General features: G+C 44.2%; 1 protein-coding gene across 1 annotated transcript in view; it reads right to left on the reverse strand.

Moving 5' to 3' along the window:
* Nucleotides 1-6,675, reverse strand: part of LOC143280081 (uncharacterized) — a 197,780-nt gene extending 191,105 nt beyond the window's left edge. The window contains 3 exon segments of the mRNA XM_076584590.1: nt 1,133-1,304; nt 3,314-4,082; nt 6,566-6,675. Coding sequence (XP_076440705.1) covers nt 1,133-1,304; nt 3,314-3,967 — 826 coding nt within the window. The 5' untranslated portion in view covers nt 3,968-4,082; nt 6,566-6,675.
* Between the last annotated feature and the right edge of the window lie 14,425 nt (nt 6,676-21,100).

Genomic DNA, 21,100 nt, shown 5'->3' on the forward strand with positions numbered 1-21,100 from the left:
GTTACTTCAGGTGCTTCCTGTTCTGATTAAATCTAGCATGCCCCCTACTGATGACAATAATCGCTAAGTCACGGAGCCAGCTGAGTATGTGCCCCCTAAAATGGAGGCTGCCACCACATCTCTCCAATGACAGCCTCCCAACATCATTTATATTATAGTGACATTTGCAAGGGGACTTTTGAGCCTTGTTACACCACCAGAAATGACTCGGCAGCAGTGCAGGGTCTCCTCTGGCGTGTGGTCTCTGTTGACCTAACACTGAGGACTGACACCACTGGGACTGTGGCAGATGAACCTGGATGAGGCTGTGTATGGGGGGCATGGGATAAGTGGAGTGGGGGTAATGCCACCATCAGAGTGTGAATAGTAGGACAGCAACAACATTTTTTGTTAACTTCAATTCTGTATTGTGAAACAACTTATTCCCACTCAAGAAAAGGAGGAATCCTTAAAAGAAAACACAATGAAACAGTACAAATTCAAAGCAGCTAGGAAAACAAACCACAAAGCTAATATTAGCAGGCACATTCAGGAAAAGTGGACAACACTGTGATGGCCACCTAAATAATTCACTGTGACAAGAGTTACCATTCTCTCATGGCAAGATAAACAAACAGCGTATCCCCAGCAAAGGTGCAGAGACACGCTTGAACAACACAGGCATACATTCACACACATACATATACCAATGACAATCCTTTCCACTCACAACACAGGTGCAACAGTGGAGTGGTAAAAGTGTTGGACCTTTAATCTGAGGGTTTTGTGTTTGAATCCCAGTCATGGACCCTGATGGGGAATGTTGGATACTGGTTTTTCCAGTCTCCCAGATCAACATATGTGTAGACTTGCTAGTGCCTCAAACCCCTTCAAGTTTATATGTACAGGCAGATAAATATATGCATGTTAAAAATCATATAATCCATGTCAGTGGATGTGGGTGGAAACTGAACATACCCAACATGAACATCCCCCAAAACAGCTTAAGGCTGCCTACATACATAGTGGGGTAAAAATGGTCATACATAATCTTTTTTAAGTCCACTCATACATGTATGCCAGTTGTACATACTTATGAAAAATTGGAGTTACAGGCCACAACACAGAAGAAGAAGACAGAAATTCTACTTACTTGTGTGCATCAAGCGATCACGTCGGCTTTTTATTCTGTCAGCAACAGTATCAGTTTTTTGTCCACGTGGGGGGTGGGGCTCAAACCTCCTCCCTATCAATGGTTTGAAGGGCTCTTTCCCAGCTGCCAATACAGAATCTGGTCCATTGAACAGCTGAGTCAGAGACACCACCTGATGGATCAAAACATAAACAAGCTTTATTCAAGGATGCTGAGCTCATGTGATCAAAGTCAGCTTGCACTTCAAGCACAGTTGTACAATACAACTTGAGCAACAACAGCATCAATGGTGGTGATAGCAACAACAACAAAATAAAATTATCAACTCAAATAAATAAGCTTGTTCCCAGGGCATTTCACTGCTTCCTTCCTTTCTAATAATTAGTACTTATCTAAATACCATTGCCTGTTCCAATCACAGATGCCAAAAACAGATGACTGGGCAGAGTGCCAACTTCACCACCCTATTCAAACAAATTCCCAGCTACAAAAACACCTACAAAATAAATGTTCAAGACATTTCAGCCACAGAAAATGATGAGTCTTCTTGATGAACTGATGAGGATTTATCTTACCAAGTGGAGAAAGCCAGAAATGCCCTAAGTTACAACACTGACTCCCCTTCTCTGAGCTATGACAATTTACACTGGACCATGTGTTAAACTTTTTTTTTTTTACCCAACACGATGCAGCAGAAATAAACCACAACACTGGCCTGCTTGGGATCAGTGCAACCAGATGGACACAAGTGTGGACAGAGAAGATGGCCACAGGGCAGATGCTACTGTACTAAGGACATGAAGAGGATAACAGCCCAAATGCCCATTAAGCAGCACCAATTCCCTCAAGAACAACACAGAAATGGTGCTCTCTGTATGGAAGCCCATGATCCAAAGATCATCATCTGCAGCCTCCTTCAGGACCAAAAAGAAGAAACCAGAGTGAATGTCATACAGCACCATAGGCCAAGAAATGAAAGAGACAAAGAAACCAAAGACATGTTTTATGACAAACTAAGATCTGTGTTACTAAACAAGTATTTTTAAACAGAATGACATCGACACCCTGACAGATTACTTCAACGTCAAAGTTTGTGACTGCACTGTGAGACAAGATGCCATGGGCTTGGTATCATTAACCTCCACTGTACTAGTAATGCTGAGACTTTTGGTCCTTGATGGGCCTTGAACACCCTAGTCAATGACAGTACTTTGCTTCCCCACAAAAGAATACACAAAACAATCTAGGCACCACAGACCACTAGACAGCGAATCACATTGACCACAACTGCCTTGTCAGAAACTTCTAGTGTTTCCTTCAGGAAATAACAAAATTTGCAAGATTGAAGAGAGGAGCAAACTTAAATTTGGACCATCATCTCAAATTGTCCAGACAAAAGCTAAGTTCAAGAAAGATTGGATGGCACTGGAGAGATCCACTCCATGCTTCAATTACCACAGCACAGGCCTCCTGACAGATGAACATAAAACAGAAGAGTACAGACTGACCAGTGAACTTGAGCATTAAGCTCTAAGCCCTACAAGAACTAGAGTAGGATGAGGAAATCCTTGACATCAGGCAATATTCACATGGTTCAAATCACAGTCACCAGTATTTTCTCCCCCTCCACTAGACCTTGAATGAGGGTCTGGATACTAATCATTCAGATGAGACAATAAACCGAGGTCCCATGTGCAGCATGCACTTTGAGCATGTAAAAGAACCCACAGCAACAAAAGGGTTGTCCCTGGCAAGATTCTGTAAAACAAAACAAAAATCCACTTCGATAGGAAAACAAAAAAATGCAGGCAGAAAAAAATACAAAAAATGGGTGATGCTCTCAGTGTAGTGACGTGCTCTCCCTTAGGAGAGCAGCACAAATTTCACACAGAAATCTGTTGCAACAAAAGACTGATGCAATGCAATGCTACAAGTACCACAGCACAGGCCTTCTGACAGATTAACATAAACAGAACAGTTCAGACTGACTGGTGAACTTGAGCATTAAGTTTGAGGTCCTGCAAGAACTAGAGTAGAATGAGGAAACCCTTGACAGCAGGTGATATTCACAAGAATGTGCCACAAAGAACTAGGTCCTAAAAACACAGAACTTTACAGGAAATGAATAGGAGCTAAGTATTTGAAGCAGAGGGAAGAAACAGTAGTGAATTACATTCTTACCTTCCTTCCCTCCAAGGTATAAATTCGCTGGATTCCATCCTGAAACATTTCACTCAAGTCTGACATGATCTGTTCAAAGGTCTGTGCTGTTCTCCGGTTGATGAGTAAAATATGACGTTGTGATGGATCTCCATTTCTTAGGACAGTTAGTTTCTTAGGTTGTGACCTGTTGTATGCATTTGCCATTTTTTGTTCCCGCACATACCTTCCATGCTTGACTCTTGGTGCTTCATCATATTCTGAATCATGAAGAATAGAATTGAGTGCTCTTTGGCCACTTGGAGGTTTTCTATAGTTCCATCGAATAGGGTTCGCCACACAATTGAGATCCAGCCCTTTGGCATAAGTACGCCTTGTAGAGCACACATAGTGGCCTTCATTCTCAAGACCGTCAACACTACTAATTGTATTGCGACCACGAGGGGTGAAAATGCTCCGAACTCCATATGGAAGCCTCACTTTGGTGGACAACTCATCATACACAGCTTTCATCCCACGATATTGACGGGGATGGATGGCAAGTTTGACTGCTGCAAAGTTGTAGTCGCCATCCTTGTAGAAGTAACAGGTCTTGGCAATCTCAGTTTCCCTCAGAGTTCTGCGGTAAGAGTAGGCACTTGGGGGAGGCCGGCGTCTGGATACTTTGGAAGCCATGGTGGTGAAATATGGTGCTTGCAGATATAAGGCTATTTGCAGTCAAATCTTGAAACAGTCACAGCATTCAGCTAGCCAATACCAGTCTCATACATACTGGTTTGAACTGCAATGCCTGGAAAAAAACCCATCACATTAAAAGAAACAAGAACAATGTAATTTGCATATAAATATATACTACATAAATAGCAGAACTTGCAGTAGAACCAAAAAAAAAAAAAAAAAAATTGATGATGTTAAATAACAAGTTGGTTTCCATCATAAAAGGGCAAAATACTGTATACTTTGGTAAACAATAAAATTAAAATATCAACCAGCAACTCATTTTTTTTCAAATACCATGGTTTCAACCTCATTAAAATCTAAACCCAATTCATCACCACTGAGCTTTAGTGTAATAAGGAGCAATATCTCATAAATCTATGTAAAATACACTTAGCAAAGAAACAAATGTGAAATAAAAAAATAATTCATCTATATCACAGGTTTCTTAACTCTAATTTCAAAGTTTATGAATATACACACAAAAGAAAAAAAAATTAATCAGCTAATGAGAATATACAAAAAGGAATAAATGGTAAAAAAAAGAAAAAGAAAAGAACAACATGAACCAGTAATGCCAAAAACTGAGGGCCTGACTCTAAATCTGATACAAAAGTATTATCTTGTAAAACCAAAATATAAGAAATTTTATGCAATACCAGCCATGTCAAAAACTCCCAGTCTGCTACAAAAGAGGTAACCTACATTTATAACAAAAATGAAAGAAACACTGATAAATGCAATCAATAAAAGCAAACCAGAGAAAGCAATTCTAACAAAAATATTTTCATTATAACGAAAATATTATTTCAGAAATATAATTACACACAAACACACACACACACACACACACACACACACACACACACACAATCACTTTTGACATTAATATTATAATCATGATTATATCAAAGTGCAGAACTATCATTAAGTGTCACCACTATACCAGGGTTGGTAGATTGAAATTACAAGTTAGTATTGATAATTCAGTACACTGGACTGATAGATGGCAAATTAAATTTAATAGCAATAAATATAAAGTTTTACACGTAGGCAGAAATAATCCACATTATAAGTATTATATGGATGGTATGGACTTGCAGGAGACTTCATCGGAGAGAGATCTTGGAGTCATTGTTGACTCTGGTCTCTCTTTTGATGTTCATGTTAATGAAACCATTAAAAAAGCCAATAGATTGACTGGAATATTAGTTGGAAATATACAGTGTAAAAGTAAAGACATAATGGTGCCATTATTTAAGTCATTAGTCAGGCCAGTCTTAGAATATGGGAATGTTGTTTGGAATACGGATTTAGTGAAACATATAGACAGTACTGAAAATGTTCAACAAAGATTTACTAAAAGAATCATTGGCTTTTTTGATATGGACTATGAAAATAGGTTGCAAGCACTTCAGTTACCTAGCTTAGAATATAGAAGACTGCGTGGTGATTTAATAGAGATGTATAAAATGTCACATGGATTATATGACAGCAGAACTATAAACTCTTTGTTTACATTGAATGAGAACAGTGCCACAAGAGGCCATTCCTACAAACTATTAAAAGTTTCAGTAAAAACTTCTAGATTTGCACATTTCTTTACTAACAGAGTAACAAATGTTCGGAACAATTTGTCACAAGATGTTGTTTCCGCAGGAACAGTGAATACATTTAAAAATTATCTTGATATTCATTTAAAAAATTTTAAATACAAAACTCATTTACATATTTATTGATTTATCAAGCATTGCACACTCAATGTTGAAAAATGCACCAGATATATGTGGGGACTCTCTTTTTCTTCCCCACTTCAAGCGGGCAAAAGGCCTTGTCAGGCCTGCACGCCTTGATATGATATTGATATGAGGGTTTATACTGGTACCAAAACTGTAACAAACCAAGTTTGCAATGTCATGAATGTGTTCTGGTTGTAAGCAACTGTAAACATGTGAATCACATATTCTGGTGTATCTTACATAAAGTGCATCAAATACATAAATTCTAAATACCAGCAGACTGTGCATTAGCAACAGGAACACATTCTGGTATGATCTGCTGACTTGGATCATTCGTCTGAAAAATCGCGAAAAAAAAAAAAAATCTATCGTGAATTTGTCTTTAAAAAATCTTTCTGACACCAGTCATACCTATGATATAACGGTACCGTTTTTCGCTAGTGCTCCACTGTTTGTCAACCCGAGAAAAAACCCAGCTACCTGCGACAGAATACATGTAATATGATGATACGTTTCTGTTATGCTCTGTTATAAAATGTTTATGGCAAAGTCCATACACATAATTTCTGGACATTCTAGCTTTATCAATATTTAACAGATCCTGCAAATTTACGATGAATACAATGTACTCCGATATTCATTCGTCTGCTGAACAAATGCCAACATCTTTCACAATGTTTGTTTTTCAAAAAGCAAAGCTAAAGTTATTAGGCGAAGTTTAAGTTGCTCACCACGCATAATCCCCGGCAGAGTAATGTACATATATTTAAAAGATACGTTAAACACAGCGGACACTTAACGAACAAAAAGTGATTACCTGTCAACAACACATTGAAGCCTTAACACGATAAAATGACGTTTTACTAAGCTAATGGACGGAAAAATCCCAGAAGTATTCCGACTGCGCGCATTTGGTTCGCAATCGAGGTCGTTACTAATCACGTGATGTAAACTTCCGACAACCTGACATGCCTGCAGAAAGCCAGTTTGATATTGATTTTTGTGTTTATTTCCGAAATATTTGTGAGTCTTTCGTACGCATTTCTGGTACATGGGCTTAGCTATACGTGTAATTAAACAATGAAGAAGCAGAAGAAAAAATATGACCAAATATTTCTCGAACGTGCGTCCAAGTTGTTTTCTGTGGAAGAGAAATAACTCTTGATTACACGTAATCAAAATCAGTACAGATTCTTTCCCCTCGTTTACTTGTTCATTGCTATTAATTTTTTTTTGCTTCCTTGTTCCATAACTTCTTATCTAATGAACAAAAGACAACCAATTATTATAAAAATTGAAACAGGAGGCTCAAATAATATTTTCAAAAATCTGAAGTTATATTTGAATGTTCAAACATGTACACAATGACTATTGGCGTCCGTCGGTCACGAATGGCCATGGATCTGCTTCTTGGGAGACATGGTCATTTGGCGCTAGAGCAGTGCCTGTTGAATGACAGTCACTGCCACAGTGGCTGCACCTGAAGACGGTGTCTGTGGATTGAGCTTGTTGGCTGTTCTTGTGTCTCGCTCTCTGTTAGTCTGCCGCGGCGCAAGCTGAAGCTTCTGTTCACCTCTGTCTGCGCAGATTGCGGTTCAGTGCTGTCACACAGTAATAAATTATTCATCGTCACGCAGTGGGCAGTGGGGCCAGTCATCACACAACTGGTCACTGTGTACACAGATTTTGGACGCTCTGCATCTGAAAAATCCTGGACTCGTCAGGTCCTCACATTCTTCTTCATCCTGGTGGTCAATGCAGTCGTGCATCTCATTGCATCGTGTGTAGATAGGCAGGCAGTCACTGAACTTTCCAGGACAACGATAGTGGCTGTCAAGACAGTTCTCACTGGAATTGATTGGAACAGACGTGAACTTGTTGATGCCATTAAAACTGATAAGAGCAGGAGAGGGAAAACATACGCGTTGAACACCTTTTAAGTACTTGAACTGATCACAGTCCTGTTCATCTGATCCACTGAGATGATCAAGACAATGAGAAATCTGATCACACATATCACTGTAGGGCAAACATTGGCCATTAGTGCACGTGAAGGTGTTGATACACAGAGGATATATGCAGCCTGTTTCGTCGCTTTTATCCTGGCAGTCACCTACGAAGTTACAAACAATAGTGTATGACAGCGTGCTCAAGTCATCTGTAATAATAATTATAATGGTGGTGGTGTGTCCATCGAGATCGATGATGACCATCGTTGTCATCCAGATGGGGGATGGGGGGAGGGCGGTGGTGGGCTGGGGGGAAGGATGCTCATGAATCTATCTGTGAGTGCGCAGATGGCTGAATAGTCCAATCTGCGCACGAAATGTTCGCTGACAGTTGGGGAAGACAAAGACAGGCATATCATTGTCAGGGAGCTTGTTTGCCCGTGACTTTCTGGCCTGCCTCTTCTCAACAGCTGCAGCAGTCCTGTTGGCCTCGCACAACTTGGCACCTTTGTGCACAGCAGCGCGCCATCTGTCACGGTCCACTGCAGATTCCTCCCAGGAGTCAGGGTTGATATCAAACGCTTTCAGAGAGACTTTCAGAGTATCTCTGAAGCGCTTCTTCTGACCTCCGTGTGATCTCTTCCCTTGTTGCAGCTCGCCATAGAAGAGCCTTTTGGGCAGCCGATGGTCTGGCATGCGCGCCACGTGTCCAGCCCAGCGAAGCTGGGACTGCATCAGGATGGTGAAGATGCTAGGAAGGGTAGCTTTTGCAAGCACCTCTGTGTCTGGGGTCCTGTCTTGCTACTTGATGTTCAGTAGCTTCCTGAGGCATGTTGTGTGGAAGTGGTTCAGCTTCTTGGCATGTCGTTGGTACACTGTCCAAGTTTCGCAGCCGTGCAGTAGTGTGGGGAGAACTACTGCTCTGTAGACCTTTAGCTTGGTCTCAAGACTAATGCCTCTTCTGTTCCAGACATTTGCATTGAGTCTACCAAAAGTTGCGCTTGCTCTTGCAATCCTGACGTTCACTTCATCGTGGATGGTCGCATTTCGTGACAGTGTGCTGCCAAGGTATGTGAACCGCTCCACCGCACTGAGTCTCTGACCGTTGACTGTGATGTTGGGCTCAACGTAGGGTTTCCCTGGGGCTGGCTGATGGAGAACTTCAGTTTTCCTCGTGCTGATGGTAAGGCCGAAGTTCCTGCTGGCAGTGGCAAACTTGTCGACGCTGAGTTGCATGTCAGCTTCAGATCCAGCGTTGAGGGCACAATCATCAGCAAACAAAAAGTCTCTGATGATGTCTGTCATGACCTTCGTTTTTGCTTGAAGCCTTCTGAGGTTAAACAGCTTGCCATCTGTTCGGTACTTTAGGCCGATTCCAACATCGCCATCTCTGAAGGCATCTGTAAGCATTGCAGAGAACATGAGGCTGAACAGTGTTGGAGCCAGGACGCAGCCTTGCTTGACACCATTTGTGACAGCAAAAGGAGCAGATGTTTCGCCATTGTCCTGGACTCGAGCCTGCATGCCTTCATGGAATTGGCTGACCAAGGAAATAAATTTCCGAGGGCATCCGTACTTGGCCATGATCTTCCACAGTCCCTCTCTACTCACGGTGTCGAAGGCCTTAGTGAGGTCGACATAGGTGGAGAACAGATCAGCATTTTGCTCCTGACATTTCTCTTGCAGCTGCCTTGCAGCAAACACCATGTCGGTGGTTCCGCGCTCTTTCCGGAATCCACATTGGCTCTCAGGCAGATGACCTTGGTCAAGGTGTGCTGTGAGGCGGTTTAGTAGGATCCTGGCAAGTATCTTGCCTGCGATGGAGAGCAAGGAAATGCCCCGATGGTTATCACAGGCTTGCCGGTTCCCCTTTCGCTTGTACAAGTGAATGATAGATGCATCTTTGAAATCCTGGGGGATCGTCTCTTCTTTCCACATGAGTGAGTACAGCTGATGAAGCTTCTCAGTCAGCATAGTGCCTCCATCCTTGTAGACCTCTGCTGGTATGGAGTCTGAGCCAGGTGCTTTGCCACTGGATAGCAGACGGATTGCTTTCTGGGTCTCAAGAAGTGTTGGCGGATCGTCCAGTGCTTCGTTGGTGGGGAGTTGTGGGAGACGGTCTATGGCTTCATCATTTATGGAGGAAGGGCGATTTAAGACACTGTTGAAGTGCTCAGCCCATCGTTCGAGAATGTTCTCCTTCTCGGTGATCAAGGTATTCCCATCTGCACTGAGGAGGGGGGATGATCCTGAGGATGTGGGGCCGTAGACTTCTTTTAAGGCATCATAGAACCTCTTCATATCGTGCCTGTCAGCATATCCCTGGATCTCATCAGCTTTGTCACTCAGCCACTTCTCCTGCATCTGGCATAACTTTTGCTGAACAGTCCTGCGGATGGCATTGTACGCATCCTTTTTTGATGTGGACTTTGGGTTGCTCAGGTGGGCTTGATGCAGACGACGTTTCTCATCCAGAAGCTGCTTGATTTCATCACAGTTTTCATCAAACCAGTCTTTGTGCTTTCTGGTCATGGGTCCCAGGGTCTCTGAAGCTGTACTGTAGATCAGCTCACGCAGGGTCCTCCAGTCAGACTCCACATTCTGGTTGTCCAGAGAGGCGGATTCCAGACGATCTTCCAGCAGCTCCACAAAGGACTGTTTGATGGTGATGTTTTTCAGCTTAGCGATGTTGAGCCGTTTTGGAGCCTTCTGGCTTTGGGGGCGTCTCTTGGGCTGGATTCGAATATTCAGCTTCGAGACTACAAGGCGATGGTCTGTCCAACACTCGGCGCCGCACATAGTATTTGTTACACGTACATCTTGCCTATCCCTTTTCCTGACGATGACATAATCGATGAGATGCCAATGCTTTGAGCGAGGGTGCATCCATGACGTCCTGTTACGGGTAGGGAGGCAGAAAACTGTGTTGGTTATCAGCAGTTCGTGCTCTGCACAGGTCTGAAGCAAAAGCAATCCATTTGGGTTGCAGTGGCCCACACCGTGCTTTCCAATCACTCCATCCCAGGAGATGTAGTCAGAGCCAACTCTAGCATTGAAGTCCCCAAGAATGATGAGCTTGTCTGCTTTAGGGATGGCAGCAATGACAGAGTGAAGGTCCTCGTAGAACTTCGCCTTCACTTCATCCGGGTTGGTCATGGTTGGGGCGTAGGCACTGACAATGGTGAGGTGCTTCTGGCCAGATGCCAGTGGGAGTTTCATGGTCATAAGCCTATCGTTGACTCCCTTTGGGATTCCAGCTAGCTTGCTGACAAGTGCTGTTTTTACTGCAAAACCAACGCCAGCCTCACGTCGCTCTTCGCTTCCTCGTCCACTCCAGAAGAAGGTGTAACCAGATCCCCGTTCACAGAGCTCGCCTTCGCCTGCAAGCCGAGTCTCACTCAAGGCTGCGATGTCGATGTTGTATCTGGCGAGTTCGGATGCAACTAGTGCTGTTCTCCTTTGGGGTCTGTCCGCGTTATCTCTGTCCAGGAGAGTCCTTATGTTCCAAGCACCAATGGTGAGAGGAACGATCCTTGTTTTTTTCTTTTCTTTCTCTTTGTTTCGACCGCTGATGTAGGGTCCCCGCCAGCCGCGGTATGCTGGCCAGGGTGATATGGAGCAGGCAATTTTTAGGGCACCTTTTCTAGCCCCTTCCTCATGCCAGGGAGGTGAGCAGTGCATTCCTAAGGAGGGCTGCTCAGACGCTCAGACGGCTGCCGAGCTCCATCGCTGCTCCTGTCGACGAAGAACGACCCTATGGCCTGAGCCGCCTGCGTGCAGGTCTGCGGCTGCGACTGCCAGTGTACCCACACCTGTCGTTTCGTCGCTCGCCTGTCGCCACAGGACTTGGGGGTGATGAAATGATGAAGGATGAAAGGTCATTTAGGATGACTGATGACTTGCGCGATGAGTTTGTTTAAAGTGAAGAGGAGTTGCGCAACGTCGACCTCACTCTCTCGTCCGGGTCCACCAATTTCCAGTGGCAAGACTAAGTCGAGACGACTGGAGGATGAGCACGGATGCAGTGGATGACCAAGATATCCTTTCGGTGTCTCATCTTGCTCTCTGCACTCCACAGTGCGTTGCTGTAACCGCCTTCCTCTCCGTTGAACCGATAGGTTTCTTCAGCAGATTCTGCCGGATCCAGACTTCGCATACATGGGTAGACACACCACGGGGGCCAACTGCGTGTGGCATGCACACAGCACAGTGGAGCTAGATGGCCGTCGGTGGCTCTCCTGAGCCGACGCTCTTTTATGGATCTCCATAAGTGTGTCTAGCCACCCGCCTCACCAGTCCCAGAAGAGAGCGGTGGGAGTGCCGGTTTAGTCGTCGGCAACCCGACCCTGAACAGGTTGTACTGGATTACAGGTTACCAGTAGCAGATCTAATGACCTGACCTGACTACTACTACTACTAATAATGGATACTTATATAGCACACTATCCAGAAATCTGCTCTAGGTGCTTTACAAAAACGCTTTTGATAACATAAAACATTATATCTATGTTACATACACACACCAAAATGTGACCACACACACACACACACACACACACACACACACACACACGCACGCACGCACGCACACACACACACACACACACACTGCATACATACATTTTAACATACATGTGTATCTAACAGCTACCCTAACACATACGCACACATAGGCAGGCACAAACTTACATAAACACACGCACACACAATACACATTCATATACATGCATGTAGTTGTGGACCTGCCACAATTGAACTTATTGCTGAGGGAAAAGGTGAGTTTTGAGACGAGATTTAAAAGATGCGAGGGAATCAGAATGACGGAGGTTATCAGGGAGCTTGTTCCACGTCTTTGGCGATTGAAAAGAAAACGATCTGTGTCCATAGGTCTTACTTCTGACGTGAGGTATCCTGAGAAGTCGAGTATCAGAGGAAGAACGGAGCTGGCGAGACGGGGTATAGATATGGATGTGTTCAGAAAGATACTTTGGGCCAGATCCGTTGACTGCAGAAAAGGTCAGAGTGGATAGCTTATAGTCTATTCGATCAGAAACAGGCAACCAGTGGAGAGACTGAAGGAGAGGAGAAACATGGTCAAATTTAGAAGCTCTGCAAATGAGTCTGGCAGCGTTATTCTGAATTCGTTGGAGTCTGTCTAACAGGTATTTGGGAAGGCCGGCCAAAAGAGAGTTGCAGTAATCCAATCTTGAGAGAACCAGACAGCATACAAGTGTCTTGGTTGCATCAGTTGAGAGATAGTGGCGGATAGAGCTGATTCTACGCAGTTCCAAATAGGCAACTTTACAGATATTCGAAATGTGCTGTTGGAAGGAAAGAGACTGGTCCAGGATTACACCAAGACTGCGAACAGAGGGAGAAAGTGAAACAGGTGTGCTATTGATCAGAACAGAGTCAGGAAAGGAAGGATGTTGACGAAACTTCTTTGGACAGGTTATCATAAATTCAGTCTTATAATCATTTAATTGCAGCTTGTTGAGAGTCATCCAGTCCTTTAGGCCAGCAATGCACTCCTGTGTTTGAGTCACCAGTGCATCAAATTCAGCTATGGAAGCCGACTGCTAAAGTTGTGTGTCATCAGCAAAGCTCTCATGCGACATCGCATGATGACTGATGACATCCGACACAGGAGCCGCATACAGCACGAAAAGAACAGGACCTAGGACGGACCCTTGTGGGACACCATATTTCAAGGCAGATACTCTAGAGTATGTACCATTTACACACACTTTCTGTGTACGATCTGACAGGTAAGACGTGATCCATGCTAGTGCAGTGTCACGAATACCAAAGGAAGTTTTAAGTCTGTTCAAGAGGATTGAGTGGTCGATAGTGTCAAAAGCTGCTGACAAATCTAAGAGAGCGAGAACAGATATCTTATCCTCATCAAATCCCGAAAGCAAATCATTCACTATTCTAAGAAGGGCTGTTTCGCAACTATGACCACGTCTATAAGCTGACTGGTGGGAATTAAGTAAACCATTCTGCTCCAGATGAGCTAAGAGCTGAGACAATATGATCTTTTCTAGCAGTTTTGATAAAAATGACAGATTAGAGACAGGTCGATAATTTTTCAAACAATTATGATCCAAAGATGGTTTCTTGATGAGTGGACGTACAATAGCAGATTTGAAGCTTTCAGGGAAACAACCAGACAGTAAGGAAGAATTGATGACATGAGTAATATGTGGCAGTAGAACATCAATACATTCAACCAACAAAGAAGACGGGACAGGGTCAAGCTCACAGGATTTCGGACAAGCGCTCAGACACACTTTCTTCACAAAATCTTCAGTAACCGGTTGGAAACAATGTAAAACAGGACCACTGTACACGCGTTCTTGAACGGGTGAAGAAGGAGACACAACAGAGTCAAGCTTCTCACGAATGCATGATATTTTGCCGGTGAAGAAGTCAGAAAACTTTTGAGGGAGTTCCTGCACCGAAAATGTTGTAGGGAGAGGAGTGTTTTTCATTTTACCTAGTAGATTGTCCGTAGCGTTGAGAAGCTGTTTGGCTGTGGTGCATGCAAGTATTTTAGAAGAGTAGAACTTTGACTTTGCCCTGTCAACAATGTTTGTTACATTATTCCTGGCTGTCTGAAAAATGTCCCTACTGATGGTCAAGCTAGTGGCACGCCAGTGCCTCTCAGCTCTCCTTCTCTCCCGCTTGGCCTCCAACAGCTCTGGTCCCACGGTGTTGTACCAAGGCGACGGGGGACGATTGCAGATCAGGCGCCGAGTCGACGGGGCGTGCCTGTCGAGTGCAGCCCGTAGGGCAGTGGATATCTGTACAAGTAAATGTGGGGAATAAGAAGTGTGGTGATCTGCTCTACGAAAGCTATTGATATTTGACAGCCCAGTTGATCAGAAATATTGTAATATTTGATTTCTTCTTCACAAACTTTCTATCGGTAAGACCCACAGAGCAGAAAAGTGTGTGTCACATGGCCAAAAGCACACTTCGTCATCACAGATCGTGGTCCTGTGAGCAAGAAACGTGTGCTGGTCCAGACAATTGTCTTTGCGTGATAAGAATGCCTTTCTGTGCTATAGGGTCTGAATTCACAAATGAAACCGCTTGTCCACTTGTGTCTACTGACAAAGCAGTCAGTATCTGGCAGTTTTGACTTCGTATGCGAAATATAACAGTTCTTCACTCCATTGTGATGAATTGTTTCACCACAACCAAACATGTGATAAAGGACAGAACGCTCATTTATAATTTCATGTCTGTACATGGTAGGCAATGACAAGTCATTGGAATAAAAGCCAGTCCATAGATTAGCCAGTCTCTCTGGGTGAATCTTTGTTAAGTTTATAAATGTACCAAACCAATCGCAATCACATTCGGGGAGACTTAATCTCCCACACAGTGAACCACAGTACATACCACCATTTGTGAAGACATTCATTAAAGCATCACAAACTGAATTGTTAACTATGTAGCACATGTCACCCAGTGCCACCCATCCCTGACAATCAGGACTGTTGTAGGGACAGTCCTCTGTTTCATCCCGCCCACCGCACACTCCGTCTTCAGGTTACAAGCCATGTGCTGGTGAAATCTGGCATAGTGAGCCACAGAACAGTTCCATAAACCACTGGATAACATTTCAGGTACTTCATTGTCCGAAAAACAGTTTGTGGTTCCTTTGAGGCAAGAGCCTGTGACTAGCTCGACAGTGATCTTTGTGGCCCTTAACACGTGGGAAAAGTCAGACGAAAAGTCGAACATTCTTGTCCAGACAACTCTTTCGTGAGGATCCGATGATGGTTTGTCATATTCTTTGCTAAAAGAAAGGAGGTTAAGATCTACCAACTGCATTTCTGTTTGCTTGAAACTGACGATGACAGTGTTACACTCTGCTGGCACTTCCACAGTCCTCTCTACAGAATACTGATCAAAGGAACTGAGATTGCTCCCCACGGCTGTGACGTACCCAGACGACGTTGAAGTCATAACTAGATCCAGAGGTTCTGGTTCTTTGTAGTCATGAAACAGAAACATGAACAGAAGACTGGCCAATTTGGTAAACGAAACGTTGTACCAGTCTACCAAATCAGTTAAACAAGCAAGCAAGCATACAAACCAAACAGCAAGCACCAAAGTAAGTAATCTAAGCAAGCAATCACATATCATAAGTCATGACTCCCATCCACCTGACCGGCCAACCATCCGTAATATGAACCACTTAAAAGAAGACTGGCTGAATGAAAGCAGTTTTACCCCGTTCTCCTTTCTGTCGACTGTCTTTGCCACGATGAGGGGCGAGGAAAGTGACACTATGGCGGGAACGGTACACATGGGAAAAAAAGGTGTTGTGAGAATATCATCGATTTGTCATGACTACGGCTACTGAAGGGCTCTTTGTATTGCTCATGACATTGCGACTTCGCTTGTTTTTCATATCATGCTCATTGCTTGTTTTGTGGTCTCTTCGTGTGTCAGATTGGCCCCACAGCTTGAGATGAACTCAACGAGCACTACATAGTGTTGCAAACAATCATGTAGACTTAATCGATAGGTATTCTTAAGACCGTCCTCTCTCTGTCTCTGAACACACATACAAACACGCATGCACGCACACAAACGCGCGCGCTCTCTCGTCTGTATGTACTATATGTGTGTGTGTTTGTGTGCGTGCGTGTGTGTTCAGAGAGAGAGAGACAGAGTGAGGACGGTCATAAAGTGTGCATGTGTTCGTTCTTTAGTTAAGCGTCTTTTCACTATCAGTGATATCAGACGATTAAAAAAAAGAAAAGAGAAAAAAAAAAAGGAGGGGCGGGAGGGGGGTGGGGGGTGGGTAAAGTGAACAGAAAGGGTAGAAAACTACCAAAAAATGCATAACTAACATGCAGTTACATTTAACAGTAATAATTCAATAATAATAACAATAATAAAATTAGAAACCATAAAAGGAATGTAGAAATAGGGCTATGAACTAATGCCTGTGAAAGTTCGACCATGAGAACCTCGTCAGAAATAACTTTCCAAAAATCATCTGCAGAATAGTTTTTCTCTTTGAAATACTTGGGCAAGAAGGTATGTAACTCCTGACAGTGAAACAAACAATGATGCAAGCTGAACTGCTTACCACAGATGCACGTAACATTTTTACTATAATTTGTCTTCAGCGCATCAAGTTTTATACGGAAGAAAGTAGAGGTTATTAATCTTGTATAGCAAGCTGATGGATTCGGTATCTTTTCTTTAATAATATTCTCGGGGAATAATGTCCCTTTATGTTTTGAAAACTTTTCCTTCCATCGGTTATGAAATTGACCCCATGCTGATTTTTTCTAACAAAGTGTATTACGGAAAGACGGATATGTATTTTTGTCGATTTTCTGAATCTTGTGCTCCTCTTTTAGCTGCTCTACCAGCAGTTTCATTGCCATGATAGCCCACATGAGAAGGCCACCTTTGGGAAGAAAACAGCGAAGTCCCACAACTGGTTTGAGGCCAAATCATCAGAGATGACTCCCAGTATTGAGGCCAAGCGCACTGCACTCATCGAGTACAAACGGTCACCCAGTGAGAAGAACCTGCAAATCCTCAGGGCCGCCAGGAGTAAGGTTCAGCTTAAGGCCAGGTGATGTGCAAATGAGTACTGGACAGAGCTCAGTGAAGAGATACAGAATGCTGCTGAAAGAGGCAACATCCGAGGGATGTATGATGGCATCAAGAAAGCACTGGGACCAACACAGAGCAAGACTGCCCCCCCCCCCCCCCCCCCCCCCCTCAAATCCTCCACTGGGGAAGTAATCAACGATCCTAGCCAGCAGATGGAGAGATGGGCGGAACACTACTCCGACCTCTACTCCACAGAAAACATGGTGTCCAACTCAGCCCTCGATGCCACAAGTGCATGCCGGTCATGGAAGAACTTGACGCAGAGCCAACTGAGGATGAACTCAGCAAGGCCATTAACAGCCTGACATCAGGCAAGGCACCTGGCAGCGACGGAATTGCCCCAGACCTCATTAAACACTGCAAGACTACTCTTCTGCATTCTCTGCACACAGTCCTCTGTGAGTACTGGAATGAGGGAGCTGTACCGCAGGACATGAGGGACGCCAAGATCATCACCCTGTACAAAAACAAGGGTGAAAGGAGCGACTGCAACAACTACAGACGCATCTTGCTTCTCAGTATTGTAGGCAAAGTGTACGCTCGGGTCCTCCTAATTCACCTACAGAAACTGGCCGAACGTGTTTATCCGGAATCACAGTGCGGTTTCCGAGCAGAGAGATCCACGGCAGACATGATCTTCTCCCTTCGCCAAATCCAGGAGAAGTGCAGAGAGCAGAGGATGCCCCTGTATTCATTGACCTCACCAAGGCCTTTGACCTAGTCAGCAGAGACGGCCTGTTCAGGGCTCTTCGAAAGATCGGCTGCCTAGATTGATTAAGTCCTTCCACTCCAACATGAAAGGGACAGTGCAGTTCAATGGTAACCTCTCCAAGGCCTTCAACATACGCAGCGGTGTCAAACAAGGCTGCATCCTCGCCCCCACCCTATTTGGAATCTTCTTTGCTGTTCTCTTGAGGCATGCGTTCAGCACAGCGCAAGAAGGTATCTACCTGCGGACCAGATCAGATGGCAGGCTCTTCAATCTTGCCCGCCTCAGAGCAAGGACAAAAGTTTGCGAAGCCCTCATCAGAGACATGCTCTTTGCCGATGATGCCACAGTTGTGACCCAAAGCCAGCGGGACTTGCAGTCACTAATGGACCGCTTCTCCCAGGCCTGCAAAGATTTCGGTCTGACCATCAGTCTCAAGAAGAATAATATCTTAGGCCAAGACATGCCATCTCCACCAGCCGTCACCATTGATAACTACATGCTTGAAGCCATCCATCAATTCACTTACCTTGGGTCCACCATCACCGCAACCTCTCCCTTGACACCGACATCGACAAGAGGATCGGGAAGGCAGCCATAACGCTAACCCGCCTAACACAAAGAGTGTGGACAAATCCCAAGCTGACCACGAAGACAAAGATGGCTGTATACAACGCCTGCATCCTCAGCACCTTGCTGTATGGCAGTGAGGCGTGGACCACACATGCTCGTCAGGAGAAAAGGCTCAATACCTTCCACCTGAGAAGCCTACGGCGCATACTCGGCATCTCCTGGCAAGACAAGGTGACAAACACTGAAGTCCTGACTCGCGATGGCCCCCTGACCATGTATACCATGCTGAGACAGCGCCGGCTGCGCTGATTGGTCCACGTTCGCCGCATGGAAGATGGTCGCATCCCAGAAGACATCCTTTATGGAGAACTCACCATGGGGCAAAGAAGCATTGGCCGCCCACAGCTGAGATAGACGTTTGCAAACGTGACATGAAGGCACTTGAGATCAACACTGAGTCCTGGGAGGGCCTTGCATTTGACCGCAACAGATGGAGAAGCACTCTCAAGAATCAGCTATGGATTGGTGAGGACAAACTGTCAGCTGCTGCAGCAGAAAAGCGAGCTCGCAGAAAAGGGACAGCAGCCAACAGACCAGCATCAGCTTACACATGTGACTGCTGCGACAGAGACTGTTTCTCTCGCATTGGTCTCTACAGTCACAGGCGACGCTGCTTGGTCCAAGCAGACAGCCCAATTAGACATTAGGTCGGATATACTCTATCCATGGTCAGCCATGGCCGAAGGAGGCCTACTACTACTGCTACTAAATGGAGCTTGTTTTACATTTTTTACATTGATCTCTTTGAGAAAAGAGTGTACGGCTAGACATTGAGTGAAGGAAAAGAGAAAGGTTATCTGTGGAGTTGTTTAATTTGTCCTGTTTCTGTTACATATAGCAATGATGTCTAGCATATTTTTTGGTATTGATTTAACCTGGGTTTTGATCTTGTGTGTGTTCCAGGTGTGCCGTTTAAAGTTAGAAACACCCCAATTCATCTTACTAAAAGACCCTGCTGTGCTACGAGAGTGGATCGTGCACCCATCCTCTGCCTGTTATCCTACGTACCCCTTCTTCCTTCACCTTCTGCCCCTACCCCCATCACCTTTTACAATATAATTCTTTATGACATGATTAGTAAAATGAAATGACAAACAATTTTAACCCTACCTCCTCCAAAATCAAAGAAATCCTGAATACCAAAATTGATCTTCATTCTTCCCCATGATGGCCATCAATTGTCCAAATCCGCATTTGTTATAAACTGTATAAACTTGGCACAGTTTCTGTGGCCTTCCATGCCCTCTTCTCCACTCCACTTCACGGACTATTCCTGGAGGGATGTGGTGATGGTCTCCATTCTGAAAGGGAACGGGGGACGTTGATTTACTGTCTCGCTCAGTGATATATCGTCATCAGTACGGGTGGCATTGAATGGGAATAGGTACTACTGAACACCACCAACCCAACAGCAGTGCAGGGTCTCCTGTGGAGTGTGGCAGGGGACCCAATATTGATAGTTCCCCATCATGAAATGCTGTTACAATATGTAATTTTATCCTCCACCCCAGAGTGCTGGTGGGTAAAGTATATAAATAGCATTCAAATGGAATTGTGTGTGACCTTGTATGAGTCAGTTCCTGGTGTTCATATTTAATGCTACAAGCCAATATTCAGATCTGGCTGCATTCAGTAGCATGTCAGAGGTCTATATGTATCCCTGTATGCAGACACCATGTGTGTGCGAGTAAAAAGGGCAGATGGCAACATGAACACTATGGTTTGAGTGTTCATGAGCCCTGAAACTCCATGTTACAGCCTCAGCATCAGACTTTCCTCCAGGTGTGTGATCCAGTTTGAATTCCTGGATTGTGTGGACAGATCATGTGCTGCGATATTCATATGTGATGGGGTTTGAATCTTCATCACCCTAGATATCACATTTTTTTCAGTTTAATTGCTTCACCATAGTGGCTTCTTTAAAATCTGTTGTCTCATGTTGAATGTTTTCATGTCAGCTTTTAGGTCTTGGGTTGGAGATCAGTTACTGGTGTCGTGGGTTGGGATGGGGAAAAAATAGCCTTCAAATTATCTTTTTACTCACACAATTATGCATATATCTGATGTCAGGAAGTCAACTCCCAACAGTGCTAGTGCTATCCTGTATGTGTGTGTGTGTGAATGCACATGTGCACACCTTAAGTGGCTCACTTTTAAGAACATGTTTATGTGTACGAGTTTGTGTGCATGTGTACACTCTGTGCATTTTAGGCTTACTTTTTTTTCCTCTAAAGAATGTGTCTGTGACTATTCTGCCAATACTTATTTCCAGTAATGAGTTATTGTTTTCTTAAGTGGCGTCAAACTAACTGCCAGAGCATGATAGTGGAGGACAACCAGCACAGGTGAACATTTTCTATCATCAAGGAAATTTCACAGACCTTTGTATAGATGAAACATTGCATGT

Source organism: Babylonia areolata, chromosome 3 (assembly GCF_041734735.1).
Source record: "Babylonia areolata isolate BAREFJ2019XMU chromosome 3, ASM4173473v1, whole genome shotgun sequence".
Classification (NCBI taxonomy): Eukaryota; Metazoa; Mollusca; class Gastropoda; order Neogastropoda; family Buccinidae; genus Babylonia; species Babylonia areolata.